The 17,913-nt window shown below is 31.7% G+C and overlaps 1 protein-coding gene across 1 annotated transcript in view; it reads right to left on the bottom strand.

Moving 5' to 3' along the window:
• Positions 1 to 7,406: 7,406 nt before the first annotated feature.
• zgc:113162 (uncharacterized protein LOC553743 homolog) overlaps positions 7,407 to 17,913 on the bottom strand; it is a 45,450-nt gene continuing 34,943 nt past the window's right edge. Inside the window, exons 7-10 of the mRNA XM_056446842.1 lie at positions 16,653 to 16,826; positions 15,142 to 15,225; positions 9,470 to 9,556; positions 7,407 to 8,843 (exon numbers count right to left, since the gene is read on the bottom strand). Of these exons, the coding sequence (XP_056302817.1) occupies positions 8,742 to 8,843; positions 9,470 to 9,556; positions 15,142 to 15,225; positions 16,653 to 16,826 (447 nt within the window). The 3' untranslated portion in view covers positions 7,407 to 8,741. The remainder of the gene's footprint in view (positions 8,844 to 9,469; positions 9,557 to 15,141; positions 15,226 to 16,652; positions 16,827 to 17,913) is intronic.

The following is a 17,913-nucleotide window of genomic DNA, read 5'->3' as shown; positions in this document are numbered from 1 at the left end:
TGATATTAAAATAAAAAACTGCAATAGTATACAAATGACTGGCTTTTACCGCAAACCTAATAGACCTTATGTCTATACAGATAAGCCTGGAGTGACAAATAGCCAAGGTCTCTGCTGTGTGATAAAAGTTTACCTGACTGAACGTTAAAGTGGCGCGTTTATGTGAGAGCACATGACTATCCTTGAGGAAGATGATGCAGTGACTGTCCTCCGCAGACAACATCAATCCATACAGCAGTATATGCCGAAAAAGCTTCAGCTGTGACAGTACTGGTAAGATATGTTTTCTCATCCATCATCCACTGACCTAGATGAGATGGTCGCGTATTTATTATTTTTGTCTTATGTTATGTACGGTAGGTCTAAACGCTGCTCTGATCAGTCTGATGCAGTGGTCTGATGGCTGAAAAGCTCGATTGTACCGTCACCTAGAGGACAGGAGCAGAATGACACGCTTTACGGTATTTATTCATTCATTTTCTTTTCGGCTTAGTCCCTTTATTAATCTGGGGTCGCCACAGCGGAATGAACTGCCAACTTATCCAACATATGTTGAACGCAGCGGATACCCTTCCAGCTGCAACCCATCACTGGAAAATATGGTATTTATTTAATTATTATTATTATTATTTTGTTTGTTTGATTGTCGTGTGAACAGAATTAAAAGAAAGGAAAGCTTAAAATCCAGAAAAATTCAATACTTTGAGTTCTCATAGACCTCAATAAGATTTATGATAAGGTTTGACAATTCATGTTATGATTATTACACATGAGTCAAAGATGAAAAGGGGCATCAGAGAAACTGTAATACAGATTTTTATTTTATTAGTTTATTGTTGATTATTATTGAACATCGCCTTATGAAAAAAAAAGATGTTTATCGTAGTTAAACTTCTGTAACCAAAAAAAATCTTTTTTTCTAGTTTTTTTTTTCTAGTAAAATGATGATTATTCAAATGGTAATCAATCTGCCTAAAACACACTGTTACATTTGCTATAATAAAACCATGGTTTTATAATATTTTTCTGAGCAAAATGTGAGGTACATACGTTTTTACCATATTTTACAGAGGTTTACACTATTTACTTAAATTCTATTTTAGTGTAACAATAGGTTATATGGGAGAATGGCAAATATCTCATCAGGCATTTAGAGCAAAAATAATTAGCTAAAAATATTTGATCATAGTGCAGCCCCCCCAAGATGATTTCACTTATGTTTTGGCATTTTGTTTTTCACACAACAGATTTTAAAGTGGACACTGTAGTTGCGTTTAATGTGTTTTATATGTATAAACACCTACGATAAATTAGCCATAAATTAGACTTTTTGATTTGCATCTTTATTATCAGTTTCCTTTTTTTATTAAACTTTTTTGATTAAACCGTGGTTAATAATGATTAACTAAACATTTTGTTTAAAAATCCAAAACCAAACAAAAAGTGCTCAGGGGTAGCAAATATCAGACCAAGGCACTTGTAAAATGTGGAAAATATATTATTTATATTTATATATATATAAATGATTTTGTTGACATTTTTAGAGTACCTTGGACTGATATTTGCTGTTTAAAATTTTTGTTTGTTTGTAGTAAAGCCATTGTTAATTTTCTAAGGGTTAAAGTTTTTTTTTTTTGTTTTTTTTTTTTGCCAGGGCACATTTATATTCTTTAAAACAGTCCAAAACTAGAGGAACAAAACAAACACGCACAGAAAAACAAGAGTATAAATACTGTAATCGTTACAATTACAACTGTAATTCTTACAATTACAAACAAACAGAACCTTTTCATTAGTCAAGAATGTTGACACACATTTTGGCACAAATGGACAGTTTTAATGGCCTTTCTATTATGTTGATTAATACAAAAGTAACTTTTTAGTTCCTTATGAAACAAAGTAAAACACTTATGAATATGAAGAAATAGATTAATAACAAAAACTTCATTTTTCAAATTATCATAATTAAAATATACCAAAATTACTTTTTCAAAATGCAAATCTAGATTAAAAAGTACCATTGTGTTTTTTTTCTTTTTTCTTTTTAATGAAGACAGAGGCATCAGACCAACACTCTTTAACATTACCACAGTGCCAAAAGATGTGGGGTACAGTTACAAGTACATAGAGCTGTTTATTACAATATCCGTTTTTAAATGTATAAAAATGTTTAACCAAACAGAATTTATGAATAAGCCTAAAATATATTTCTTTTGTCTAATTTGTAACAACAAATTTGTGTGGTAAAATCCAAATACTTTCCCATTTAGGAATTCTTGCAAAACGTTCCTAACAGAGCTAGGCTTGGCAACAACTTGCTTTACAAAAAGTGAGTAAACAGATTTGTTATTTTTAGTCTGAAAAACTAATTTTACCGCACAATGTATCAGTTAGACTGATTATGGGTACATGAATCCAAGTTACATCTCTAAATAAGGAATCAATACTAGAATTAATAGCAGAGAAAATTCCTTGGGAGTCACAGGGAAGTTAAAATGTACAAGAAACTCATCATATGCCATAAGAAACCCTTGAGTGTTTAACAGGTGACAAACTAAAACAATACTCTGCATAAATCAGTTCAAGCACTCGAAAAATGTGGAATATTAAATATATTATCCAGCATATGTTTTACACAGCGGATGCCCTTCCAGCTGCATCTCAGCTGCATATTTTATTAATATATTAAAAAGCCTTTATTGACATGGCTAGTGAGGAATTGTCATGTCAATAAAGGCTTTTAAATATTTTTTCCACATTTTTCGAGTGTCTTGGACTGATTTTTGTTGTTTATTCTAATGAATCCCTTAACCAAAGAGCACATTATTTATGGTACCCCTGACACTTTTTGTTTGATTTTGGACTTTTAAAACAATACCCTTTTCAAACCACCTACACAAAAAAAATACCCTTGCGTTTATACAAAATACTGTTGCTTGACTGTTTGCTTCTGCAGTTGAAGTGACGATGGCGTTTGATTCTTAACCACACCCCTTTCACCGTTAATTTACTACGAAATAATAAGCACAAATAAACCCCGCCCCCTACTCAATATTCCATTAAAATTCTCATCAACTTCTGTTTTGTTTCACAATTTTCCTTTTCCTCCGCCCAGTTTAGTTTAGTTCTTTATTTGTATTAGAGAGCTGGATTGAACACACTGGAGAGAAACCTCTGGAAACAACAAAACACACTCTTGCACCTGCGTTTGTGGAGAGTTGATGATAATCCTTCTTGTGGTGTTTCTGCACCTGGTCTCTGAGAAAACAATTAAACATGGCGTCTACAAACCTCTTCTGAGATCAGCAACTCTTGCTTGCTGACTCCATGATCGTGTACCGCTGGGTTCAATACCCAGATGAGCCCAAAAAAAAAAAAAATTTGGCATTAAAGCATCTGACGAGCCCTTTCCAAGAACCACTGAATTTATCTGAAAGCATTTTATAATATTTCCCAAATGATGTTTAACAGAGCAAGGAAATTTTCACAGTATCTCTGATAATATTTTTTCTTCTGGAGAAAGTCTTATTTGTTTTATTTCTGCAAGAATAAAAGCAGTTTTACATTTTTTATGAACCATTTTGATATTATTAGCCCCTTTAAGCTATTTTTTTTATTTCCGACTGTCTACAGAACAAACCATTGTTATACAATAACTGGCCTAATCAACCCTTTAAATGTCACTTTAAGCTGTATAGAAGTGTCTTGAAAAAATATCTAGTAAATATTATTTACTGTCATCATGGCAAAGATCAAATAAATCAGTTATTAGAAATGAGTTATTAAAACTATTATGTTTAGAAATGTTGAAATAATCTTCTCTTCATTAAAAACAAATTGGGGAAAAAAATAAACGGGGGGGCTAATAATTCAGGGGGGTGATAATTCTGACTTCAACTAATACATATATAGATTTGTTTGTAGTAAAACTATTGTTAATTTTCTAAAGTTTAAAGGTTTTTTGGTTTTGTTTTTGCTAGGGCACATTTTTTAGGTGAACAATTAATCTGTGCAACTAATCCACTGGAAAAAAAAAGGTTTGTTTTGGTAATCTTCGATTAAAGTCTGACTATTTTATTATAATTGTTACGCTTTAAACAACAGATTCATGAAAATAGAAGAAGCAATATAATGCCAGGGTGATAGAAAGTAAATAATAAAAACAGTACAAAAAATAGGGAAACAAAACAAACACACACAGAAAAACAAGAGTATAAATACTTAAATAAAATTCTTAAAAATTACAAACAAACAGGACTTCATTAATCAAAAATGTTGACACGCATTTTGGCACAAATGGACAGTTTTAATGGCCTTTCTATTAGTACTATGTTGAATAATACAAAAGTAACTCTTCAGTTCTTTATAAAAAAAAAGTTGCAGTTTTTTTGTTGGAAAATTTACACTTAAATAAAATAGATTAATCACAAAAAATCAGATTATGATAAAATTACATAGTCTGATGTGCCCTTTCCAAGAACTACTGAGTTTTTCTGAAAGCTCTTTATAGCATTGTTTCTCGGACAGTATAAGACATTATCTACATTAGCAAACATGGCTGAATCAACAGAATCCTGACACATTCAATTTCAGTGTATGAATTTCACACTGAATCGGGTTGTACAATTTTAGATGTTTCACCTTTCTATGTATAGATAGTGTGTAACAGAAGGCCATTACTCTTTCTGCCGGAAACATGCTGACCGGAGTGAACCAAATGATTTTGCTGACTCCTTAAACCCCACGTTCTTTACCTCTGAGCAACTTATACTTTGATTTGCGCAGTGCTCAACAAGGCCAGACTGCAAGTGTATGCTCTGATTATTTGTACCGTTCACGTCAGAATTATTGGCCTTCCTGAATTATTTTACCCCCAATTTCTGTTTAAGTTTTTTCCCAACACATTTCTATTCATAATAGTTTTAATAACTCATTTCTAATTACTGATTTTTGCCATGATGACAGAACATAATATTTGACTAGATATTTTTCTAAATACTAGTTTTCAGCTTAAAGTGACATTTAAAGGCTTAAGTTAGGGTAATAAGGCAAATCATTTTATACCGATGGTTTATTCTGTAGACTATCTAAAAATATATATTGCTTAAAGGGGCTATTAATATTGACCTGAAAATTGTTTAAAAAAAAAATTTAAAAACTGCTTTTATTCTAGGGAAATAAAACAAATAAGACTTTCTTCAGAAGAAAAAATATTATCAGACATACTGTGAAAAATCCTTTGCTTTGTTAAACATCATTTGGGAAATATTTAAAAAGCAAAAAACTTCACAGGATGGCTAATCACTTTTACTTGTGTATATATAGGAAAGGAAACATTGTTCCTTTTTTTATATTAGTTTTTTTTTTAAAGGTAAATGTAGGTTATACAGTGTGTCAGTAAATGCAGAGCTCCTCTATTTAAAAAAAGAGAAATACCCTGCAGGTTCTGAAAGAGATCAAGCCTCTATGAAAAAGTAACTCAAAAGTAACGTAACGTTTCCATAAAAAGTAACACAATCTACTTTTTTTGGGGAGTAACTCAATATTGTAATGCATTACTTTCATAAGTAACTTTTCCCAACACTGATTACGAGACTCCGACAGTAAAAAGAGTTGACATCCATGTAATTACATCTACACTGCAAAAGAAAATTATAAATGAATAAAAAGTCATGACAACTTATCGTTTTTTTAGAAAGTTAATCAGGTTTCAACTTGTTTTTTTAAGTAAAAAAAATTTTCCCTTAATGTTGAGCTTAATTGATGTAAGTTAAAATGACTTGTAAAGATAAAGTGGTTTAACTTCAATGCAAGCAACACCTTTTTTACAGAGTAGGAATTTTCTGTAAGCACTACTACTGCTGTATCAGCTTTCAGCAACAGACTTGTTTAGGCATCGATAATCAATATAACAATATGGCTGTCCTGCATCACACTTCATGATTTACATTTTTTTTGGGTCGCATCAAACCTTTTGAAAAAGTTATTGGCTACATGAAAACAACAAATGCATGAATTTGTGAAAGCAATGTGTACCCATCAAACAATTTTGTGTTTAATAAACGTCTAACAGACATCTAAACGTGGACAGCTTGGCTAAAACAAGTCGTCAATTAGACAGACTTCATATGTGTAGTCACTCATTTATTTGATTTGAGACGTCTATTAGATTTCACTGGCAGCCCAAATTTAGCCTTGTTTTAGCCAAGACGACTATGTTTAGACGTCTATTTGACATCTTTTAAAAGCAAAAACTGTTTGCTGGGTATTATGAGTTTAGTCTACGAGTGTTTGTGACTACTTGACAAGCTAAACAACATGGTTTACAGAACCATACAGGTGTGTGCTTAGCCACATAAGTTTTCTTTACAAAGTGTCAGCGCCAACTACTGGCCTGGAATGTGGAATACAACATATTACCTTTATTAGATAATGCTAATTATGATTGATTTGTCATCTACATGCAGAGCTTTTCAAAAATACAAACGATAAACGTCAATTTTAAGTACAATACACTTTGTAAAAATGTTCATCAGACATAGGATAAATAAAATAGGTTTATAAATGATCGACGACATGTTTTTTTTTAAATTTATAGCCCTGCAGATTTATTTTTATATCAAGTTTTTGGATATCATTTGGCATAAACCATGCTCTGGATGTGTTTCAATGACTCACAACCTGATTGACAGCCTTGTACTGAGAGCCACTGATTGCATTTCCCATATAATGAGGCCTGCGTCAATATATTTACCACGTTCCATCACACAGGGGTCATTTAGAGCCGCCACAGGAACATATTTCCCAGCAGAAATGACACTCACTTACCATCACCCACATGCATTTCCCCGTCACATTTTCCTCTGGCTGCAAACGCTCGCCTCACAAATCATACGTGCTGTTTACACGCCAAGTGCACTCGTTTCACACCGCTGGTGGCCTCCAAATGGATTTTTTTTTTTTTCCTCTGATCATAAATTAACTTCACCCGAGCCATGTCTAGTACAGCATTGGTGAGGATCGAAGACACACTATTGTCAGAACGGTAAATCCATGACCTCTGAGTCACCTCAATTACAAGCAGTAATGCAGACCACCATATCAAAGAAGCCGAGCAGGACCCCTGGCCTGAACTGTACTTGAATACTAATGACAAATATAAGTAAACCTAATGCTCCATTTATAGATGGTGCCGCACAAATCACTTGTTTTTGTCATGTCATGATTATAATATTGATTCAGTGTTGATTTAATAGGCTTTTTAATGGCGTTTAATAGGGGAATATTGATTTCTGTTCTCATTAATGTCATACAATTTCAAAAAGAATCAGAAATGTGTTCATTGGTTAAATTAATTAATGTCAGGACTTGTTATATTGTATTTTTGTAAACAAAATAAAAACACCTTCAAAACTAATCAATGTTTTATTGGTGTAAATAACAAACTACAGTAGAAATATAAGTAATATTTGAACGTAACCGAGCAAACTGTATATACACACACAAATAGACTCAGAGGTTTTATAAACGGTAAACAATATAGATTCTAGTTTAGAAACACTAGTTAAACATCAGAAAAGGGTTATACAAACATGTACTATTATGACGGAATTCACATACTCAAAACCCATACGACCTGAGAAAACTCTACAGCCCTTACCAAAATACTAGCGACTTATTTTAGTATGATTGTTCAGCTATCTGTGCACGCTCTACAATTACGGTTTTTATTATTTAAAGGGTTTGTTTACACTTAGCATTTTGGTTCTTTTAAAACAGTATAAAATATAGATCATGTATATAGACCAAACCAAGATGGATGAAAAAAGGGGTCTCAGACCAAAAAGATAACATCTATTACAGAAAATAAACCTTTTTTTTTCCTGTCATGGTCAATATGTTACCCATTACAGTTCCACAATGTATTTCCTAGCAGCAAATGTTCATTTGAGTAACTCCTGGTGGTGCTCTTTTCACTCTACACATTATATAATCTCTTCATTAGGTCTTAAATAATACAATTACAAACACAACAACTGCATTAAGTGTTGTTTAAGACTTTTTTTTTCGCTAAATAAACATTATAAAAGTCTTTTTTAAATGTGTTTGCTTTGTATGATAAGGTTTAAAAAGGCAGTTTAAACAAATAACTACATGTATGATTTTTCTATTTGTGTCCAAATCAAATGAACCAAACCACAAGTGTGGGCCAGACATTTTTAAGTTTCATCGAATTGACGTTAACACTGGGAAAAAAATGTTAAGAGAGAACAACAACAACTTAAAACGTTTTTCTAAAACAGAAAGGCACCTTAATTTCTCTGGTTTGGTTTAAACTTATTTCCCGCGAATAAAAAAGTAAACTTGCAGTTTCCTGAAATCTACATTAATCAGGAATTGGTCTGTGATGAATTTGGTCTTTTTTTTTAATGTGAATAAAATTGAAAAAATTGGTCCCTAAAGAATCACACTATTATCTACATGACATAAAAAAACAAACAAAACAGACAAGGTCAAATTCAGCCTCTTGTCCAGTGTCACGCTATAAGGAGGCCGTCCAGAACTGCTTATTGAGCGAACATTCAGTCGGGTGTTTTGTTTTTCTTTTGTCCTCAATTACCAGACGTTCTCCTGTATGTGGCACTCGTGGGAGAACAGAGTGTCAGTCACGGTCCACCGCCGCAGACGCTTCAGTCCTTCAGTGCAGGGGTTTGCTTTGTTTTAGAAGGGATTTGTGGAGCTCAGCCTGTAGACAGGTTGTTGTCTGGTGGATCCAGAGTCTCAGCGATGTCCTCCAGCTGGTCCAGAAGCTCAGAGAAGGATGGTCTCCGGAAAGAATCCATCTGAGAATGAAACAGAAACAGGTTCATCTTTAGTGTTTCAATAAAATCTGTAAAATATACATGTTCAGAAGAGTGACTGGGCTGAAGGTGAAATCTCTTGTTGATCGATGTGTGTTCCTACATAGAAATCTGATATATACTGTAGCAAAACTGGTAACACTTTACGATAAGGTTGTAAAAGTTAATGCATTTACTAACATGAACAAACAATGAACAATACATTTATTTCAGTATTTGTTCACGTTAGTTAATGACAATATATGCGTGTATTGTTAGTTCATGTTAACAAGCATGAATTTGGATGTTAATAATCCATTAGTAGATGTTGAACTATGATTAATAAATGCTATCCAAATATGGTTCATAATTTGTTCATGTTAGTAAATACATGAAATAATGAAACCTTATCGTAAAGTGTGACCGGAAAAAAAACTTTTTTTTTTTTTTCAACGATTGGAATTACAAATGTTCAAATATATTATAATTATGTTCCTATATGGCCGATAGCTAGAAATTTATGTTGCATTTATGACAAATATATATATAATTCAAATATGAACTTCTATGTCATATTTTCATGTATCAGATTTCTATTTGGGGTTTATTCATAGGCACAGGGTTTGTACCTGGCAGCAGCTGGCGGAGAGTTCTAGAACCTGCTCTGGACAGCCCTGCACCAGCTCTCTGAAGGCCTGCACATCCAGCCCATAATCCTATCAACATAACACACACACTCACTCACATCAGCTGCCAATATACATGGAAAATAGGATATACATGAAAATACTGCATGGAATTCAAAGCACACTTCACAAACATTTCATCCCACAAAAAGAAACTAAAAGACTAACTATAAAACAAACGGATTTTTCAGCAACAGTATAAAACAGTAGAAACCTTACTGTGTTTTAAACAGAAAAGTCCAACACAAATTTTACAAACTGTATTTTACAAACTTACCAGAAAACTGCAAAGAAACTATTTCTTTTTTGTAAATATAGTAAGTATAAAACACTTAAAAAAAAACTATATTTCACAAAAAAAACTGTAACTGACTTTATAAAAAAAATCTGTAAGACAAAGTACATTTCATGACAAAAAAAAAATAACTTTACAAAAAAACTATTTGTTAAAAATTAAACACAAGTCTTACAAACTATATCTCACAAGAAAACTGGCACACAAAATTTACAAACAAACTATTTCACAAGATGTTTAATAGTTTTATTAAATGTGCCCCATTAAAAGTTGTAGTACTGCATCTATTTGAACATCTAATAAAAGTATTTGTGCAACAAATTCAGCAAAAAAAACAACAAAGATGTAGAGAGATATTGTTTTTATCTTATTTTACAAGAAAATTTGATACATCTTGATTTACTAATGTACAAAAATCACAATAAATAAATAATAAAAAAACAAAATCAACATCTGCTTTTGTGAAAAGTAAGAGACACATCAGCCTTAAACCTTGTGTTGTGGTCATTTTTTCAAAAGTGTAATTTTTAGTTCTAATATTACTTTACGTTTATGTTTATATTACGTTTGTGTTTTGTTTTTCTTCAGTTCGTTGGTTGTGAATGTCAAACATTTTTTTTAACCACTTTATACATTTATGCTGAAAGAGTCTTGCTTTTAGATTTTATTTTGATATCTGAATTCTAATTTAATGCAGTTTTTTCTTAATACATTTTTTTTTATAAAATAAACAAGATGATCGGATAAGAATTTTCTTTTTTTGATGATATGAAACATTCAGTAAAATTCTATGTGATGCTTCTACTCTACCTCCACCAGCAGGAGCACAGTTTAAGACTCATAATACATTTTTTCTTTCTGCTTGTAGTTCTCAAGCATAGAAATTCAGATATTGGCATCTGCTCTTTTCTATGGTAATGACATTAATTAGGGGCATTTACAAGGTAAAGATCAGACAGCAGCTGGGCTCAATTTCTAGATCATTTGCTCTTCATAAATGTCACATCTAGAAGAGAGGTGTACGCATGGGTTTTTGTGCATGAGAACGTTTTCATTGAATCACGCTTACGCAAATTGATCTTCGATAGATCACATTTAGTTTCGGTTTTTACACTACATTTGATAAATTATACTAAATGTTTTTAGTATTCTGACTAGAATACTTGTTTATGATTACAATTAATATTCATGACATACAGTGCTCAGCATATATAAGTGCACCCCTCACAAATCTATCTTTTAAAAAAATTCATATTTTTAATAGGAAGCTATACAATATTATATGTGCGCATATACATTAGATTAGTCAGTACTGAAGCCAAATCTGGAGCTAATCTAACAAAATAACTTATGATAACAGTCCAAAAACTAGTAGTTGTTATAGAAAAATATTAAATACAAATTTACAAAAGAGGAAAAAATCAAGAGAAGCAAAAAAAATTGTTTTTAATTTGTTGAAATTTTGTACATTGTAATTTTTTTTCAATAATTTGCTTGAGTTTAATTGTATTATCTTTCAATTTCTAAATATGTTTGGTGACTAAAATATTATTTTAATGAATATATCTGTTTAATAAATCTGTTTTGTTTAAATGCGAAATGGATACAATATTCGTTTTCAAAATGGGGCGTCCTCAATTTTGCTGAGCACTGTATATTATTATTAATATTATGAAAATTCTATTTCTTCAAATTGCACTAGCAAACAAGACAAATCTACATATAAACTGTTGTATAGAAGCATTTATTATTAGCATTTATACTTTATAATACAAATTAAGCATTTATTTAATAAAAAATGCAGCAGAAAGTGATATTTTCTGCATATCAGAATGACTTCTGAAGAATCATGTGACAGTGAAAACTCTAATGATTAGGGCTCCACGATACTGGAACAATCAGATATTGCAATATTTTATTTTTCTGTGATAAATATTGCGATATGAATACACTTTCACAAGGTGGTTTGAATAGCTCTATTTGACAGTTTTCTGAGGAATTTAACAGTACTCACCTATAGAAATTTAATAATCACAATGCAAAATATGCTTTTCTTACTGCAATGTCTCAACTTTAAAAATCAATGAAACATACCGTTTTGTTTTCACCTTCAGAAAAAAATCAAAATCAAAAGTTTTTCCTTAAAACAGGCAAAATGATCAAAAAATAAAAATAGAAAATAAAACTTTTTTGTTGCATAAACTATAAATTCCCTATAAATAATTAAATACAATTATTCTGTTACACTTTCTAACATTGTGCCCAAATGTTTCAAATTTTCTTGAAATGCTCAGTCACAGGCCTTAAAAACACATGAAAATGTGAACACATGAAAACTTTCACTTTGTTATGGTCAAACTTAGCAGCGACTCTACAAATGTGCTGCAGATGCAGACATTGCGATATCAATGCTGAAATGATAGATAATGTAGCCCTACTAGTGATGATGCTAAATAAATAACATCCTAAAATATATTACACTTGTGGAGTATAAGAGAATTCTTTCAAAAACATACCAAAAAAAAAAACAATGACCATAACCATGTGACTTTAGCCTTATCCATTTACAACAACAGTGAAAACAGAGAGAGCAGGAAATCATTATCCTTGGAGTGCCAGAAGAGCGTGATGAATAAATCTGTAGTAAAGAGTGTAAATGTGGATGTGATGGTTCCCTTGACCTACATCAGATCTATCTGTTCTCTGGGCTGTCCATCAGCATTAATGAAGCAGAAATGACCACACCAGAGGACAAACGCTCTAGCTGACCTTCCTTTTATCCCTGACGCAGGGAAGACAAGCATATTAATAAACAAGACTCTCTAAAGGCAGAGCTCATGCTAAATTATGCATGATCTTCTGTAAGTGAACAAATGGTTTTCATTAGCCTACATTTACAGACAACATCTTGTGTTGTGAAGAATCCAAATAACTGCTTTCAAGAAAATATTTCTGAAATCACTTATCAAGAATTTATATATCATTAATGAAGCGTTTTTGCACATTTAAGCAAATGTAAATAAATTATAAGCAATTTCTTTAATGTGGTTAGTTTAATAGCTTGTACACTTTTTTTAACTGCACTATTGCATTTTGTCTTTGTATTTTATTATCTTCTCTATTTGTATACTGTCGGTTAGTTGTTTATAAATTATAGAATTGTGTAGATATATGCTGTACAGTGACCTTGGGTTTCTTGAAAGGTGCTTTAAAGGGTACCTATGATGAAAATCAACTTTAGTAAGCCGTTTAGAAAGAACTGTGTGTAGGTAGTGTGTCCACTGTCATATCGGAGTGATTTAACCCAACAAATCTCTTTTTTTTAATTTCCTGACGTTAAAATAGGATCCAAATCCCAGTGATTTTGAGGCCCACCGCAGTGTGACGCAGGAGTGTGATTTTCCCCACCCACAGAATTGATCGACAGGTGCCATGTTTCTATAACAAAATGTATGCAAACGTCCACAGAATTTTATTTGCAAATAAACTGTGATTAAAATATCTGTTCCAATTCTCTGTGATTTTTTTAAGTTTTATAAGTTTAAACCGTTTTTAAAACAGAGCATGTTTGTAATAAAATCGTTATCTAATTCTTAACCGATCTAATCACCACGGCCGCATGGTGTCAGTAAACGCGCATATATATATATACACGTTTGTGTGTATGCGTGTGTGTGTGTGTGTGTGTGTGTGTTTGTACTGCAAACAGCATTTGTGTGAGACTCCTCAATTCAGAAAGGCTTGAATAAACTCCACAACAAATATATGAAATATATGAAACTTATTTGGTATTTTTGGCTAATGAGCTGTATTTCAGCTTTGTCTGTGTCTGTTTCTATCACTGACTGCTGTTTATCTGACATAACACATGAGAAGCAGATGTGCAAGTGGGAACGGTGGGCGGGGAGAAACAGCTCATTTGCATTTAAAGCCACAAGGTACAAAAACAGCTACAATGTACTCAAAACAGCAAAACAGGCAGATTCCAGAGGCTATAATAAATAATCTACGGGTATTTTGAGCTGAAACTTTACAGACACCAAAGGCTTATCTTACATCTTGTAAAAGGGGTAAAATAGTTGCCTTTTAAATAAAATATATTATTGTTATTATTTGTTATTTGTTATAACTTGTATTGAATACATAAATACTGAATGACACATGAATGAAACAAGTATATTACATTTTTTATATTTTGAACATGTATTTTTTTTAACGTTTTAATTTACCCTAAAAATATTATTTTCTTACTCAGTATTTTTGGTCTGATTTTGCAGTACAATTCTTATATCTTGATACAGTTACTTCAGAAATAAGTTAAATAAGATAAAAAATAAATAAGAAAAATAACTTGTCTTCTCTTTAATTTTTTTTTTATTTTATTTATAATGTTTTATGCATAAAATAACTTAACATAACATAAAATAAATAAGATTTCCTAAAATATTTGCCTTCTAAATAATCTTTATTTAAAAAAAGTTTTTTGAGTAATCTATATGCACAGGGTTTCTGCAGGTTTAATCAAGTCAATTTTAGTCTTTTTAGGACACCTTTAAGACTGTTATGAATTAAATTTTAGACTTATACAGGGCTAAACACTAATGAGTATTTCTAATGACCCAGTCAGTTGCTACAAAAAAAGTCATTATTTCTAAGTTACATAATTTAATGTGTCAAAAAAAAAAAAAAAGATCTAGTTGTATACACTTTTTCAACATAATATTTCTTTCTTTCAAGGACAAGTTTAACATTGTTAACAGTATATTATGGAGACAATGACCTAATCAAAAAATACATTTGTTGGCTTTTGGTCCAAATTGATTGAGTATAATGTATCATGTAAAGTGAAATGTTGCTCTGTTATTATCATGAGGAATTGTTATAAGTTTTCTTTCCCTGATTAGGGAATTTAATTTGGAGAAATTGCTGTAAAAAAACACCGAACAGCTATTGTAAATTGTATCTCTTTGCAATAAAAGACGTAAATATTACAGAAACTGTTGAGATGGATTGATGGTGATTAGATGGATGTCGGCCCGATTGGGTAGCTTTACTTGAACAGAGCAAAATTAAGACCTGTTTAAAATGATTTAAGACTTCCTACAGGATAATATTTCAGTGAATGTTAGACTTTTTAAGACCTAAAATTTAGTTTTTGAAATTTAAGACCCTGCAGACACCCTGATGTACGAATTAAATAATTATTGTAGTGAATCATTGATAGTAATTTTATAAAAGAAAAGTGAACTAAACAATTGTTAGCATGATGTTCATAATACACATGACGGAGTGTTGAAGAATTGTCTGTAACAGTGCTGACCTTTGTCCTTGGCAGCACCTCTGGATCAGCAGGAATTCTTGCTAAGATCTCACACAACATGATCCCGAACGAGAAAACATCCACCTGTGATTAAACAGAGAAAGCAGCATAAACAGATGTGTCTGTTACTCACAAAACCTGAGAGCTGACCTATAAAATCTGCCATCAGATCAGGAGGTTAATTTTTAATTGAGATGCAACTGCGAAAGGTTGTGCGGAATAATATTAAACCTGTTAGTAAATGAATGCTAATTTCTACACTTTAGCAGGGGTGACTGACTGGGCCTGACATATAAATATCTGTATATGTTTGGAGGGTTTTTATTTTTGCTGGGGTATATTTGCTAAATTTGGATAAATAAACATGACGGTAAAATCAGCAACGGGTGGCAGCAAGTTCCCCTGTAATGAATCACTGAATCATTGATTCAAATGATTTGTTCAAAAAGCCGATTCATTTAGAAATATTTTTTTTATTATTATTAAAGTAAAGAGGTCAAATACAATTACATACATAAAACAAATAAGACAAAAAAACAAACAAAAAAACAAAACAGAAATATACTCGAAAACAAACAAACCAGGGTATCAAAAATAAAAATAATGTAATAAAGTTACACCTCAAAGAGACACAATGGAAGAATATAAAATAACAGTTTTCATTGCTTTTGGATTAATAGAGTTCTGGGGTGGGTTCCGAAAACCATCGCTAGCTAACTAAGGTCGCAAGTTCCATCGTTACAAAAATAGTTTTGTTGATTTGTCGTTTCCCAAATCCATCGTTCCAGTGAACATTCGCAAACTGCATCACAAACCTGTATGCTTGCAACTACACCTCTAGAACTGTAGTTAGAAGCATAGCTCCTGGCTGTGTTCTATTCCCAGTTATCCCCCCTGTGCCCTATTCATTTAGAACATTCTAACATTTAAACTTCAAATTATTTTTAAAAAAGCCTTAAAGTCATCGCTGCAAGTATTTTTACAGTTCAGTTTTACCGATCTTCATATTGACACAATTGCGTTCCCTTCGTAGTGCAGGCAACGCAGCCGTGGTTCATGTTGAAAGCTATAGGTGACTATTATTTAAAAATGGAATTTATAGTTACGTCTCCAAAGCTTGTGAAAACAAATAAACAAATAAATTTTACAAATACACATATATACATACAGTACATATATTCATACATACACACACACACATTTACGGTTTTAATTTATAGTAGATTATTTATTAAAAATGTGTCTGTACTGTATATGACATGAGCCTCCTGGTTTGATCATTTCTGCAGTGGTTTGAATGTGTCGAATTGTAAAAGTCAACTTTTCAAAAAAATAAAATAAACAAAATCCTACAATATCATATAGTGATAATTTTCATACTGCTGTTAATGAGTTGAATAAGCTGATAATGTGAGTGCACACATCATAAAATCAACAATTACGATATTATCAAAGATGTCAAATATCACACACTTCATATTCAACGTGTCATTTTGGTTGGTATTTGTTACCTTGCGGTCATACGGCTCTCCTCTGAGCATTTCAGGGGCCATCCAGAAAGCGGAGCCCACCAGAGAGAGCTTCCGGTCAGGATCATTAGCAGGCAGATCCCCCACCTCTCTGGCCAGACCAAAATCAGTCACCACTGCTTCTTGTCCACGTGACGACATGCGGATCAGACAGTTCTGCATCAACACAAACAACACATGCAACATCAAGCCTCGATTTTGATCTCACACCTTTTACTGAGGTATGGGGGGCGGGGGAGGTGAGGTTTAATCTCAGATTACCAAAACAATGACCTGCATATCAGAGTCAACTGAGAGGCAGTGCCATAATCTCTCAAAACAGATGTCACTGTTTCTCCACAAGGTGGCAGTGTTGCTCTTTAGGAAGACTGAAGCTTTTTAGAAGACAAAATAAAATAAAATTTAAAAAAATTTAATCATTTAGCTGACCAGATAGTTATAATTTTTTCCCCCTATTTTTATATTTCTGTGACACAAAATTATGGGTCTAACTTATGTATAGACAAACTTATCTTATAACATCAAATATAATATCGTATAATATCATCATCATCATCATCAACAACAACTATCGTAATTAAGTAACTCAAACTCTATACATTTATGATTTCAACATTACAAATTTAAGTAAACAAGTACCCTCCATCTATTTTATATCATAAAACTAAAGCTATAGATCTACTATCTGATTGCATTAATAATACAAAATATTATCCAATATATTATATACTGTAAGTTTATCAATAATAATGATATATATTATACAAATTATATAATTATAATAAATAAATTTTTGTCAGACTTTACAATAAGGTTTCATTATTTAAATTTTAGTTATTGGGTTTACTAACCTGAACTAATAAAGAAACAATACTTGTACTTGTACAACATTTAATAATCATAGTTCAACATTTACAAATGCAGTGTTTAAAAAAACAAAGTCATGCTTGGCAACATTAGTTAATGCACTGTATGTTAACAATGAACTAACCAAAATCAAATACATATATTTATTTTCTTCTCACAACAATACTAATAATTGATGCAATATAAAATCTAAAAATAATTTAATATAAATAGAATACTAACATAAGTTTTACTGGACCATATCAATGTTGTTACTAATAATTATAAAAAGAATTACATAAATAGTTCAGATGCAAAAACCTCTAAGTGCCATCTAAGTTTTTCTTCTAAAATTAGACCTTTTTTTTTGCAAAGAACAGATTATTTTATTGCCTTT

The sequence above is a fragment of the Danio aesculapii genome, chromosome 21, assembly GCF_903798145.1.
Source record: "Danio aesculapii chromosome 21, fDanAes4.1, whole genome shotgun sequence".
Taxonomy (NCBI): domain Eukaryota; kingdom Metazoa; phylum Chordata; class Actinopteri; order Cypriniformes; family Danionidae; genus Danio; species Danio aesculapii.
The sequence above is the reverse complement of the archived record's forward strand: the minus strand, read 5'-3'. Positions and strand labels throughout refer to the sequence as shown.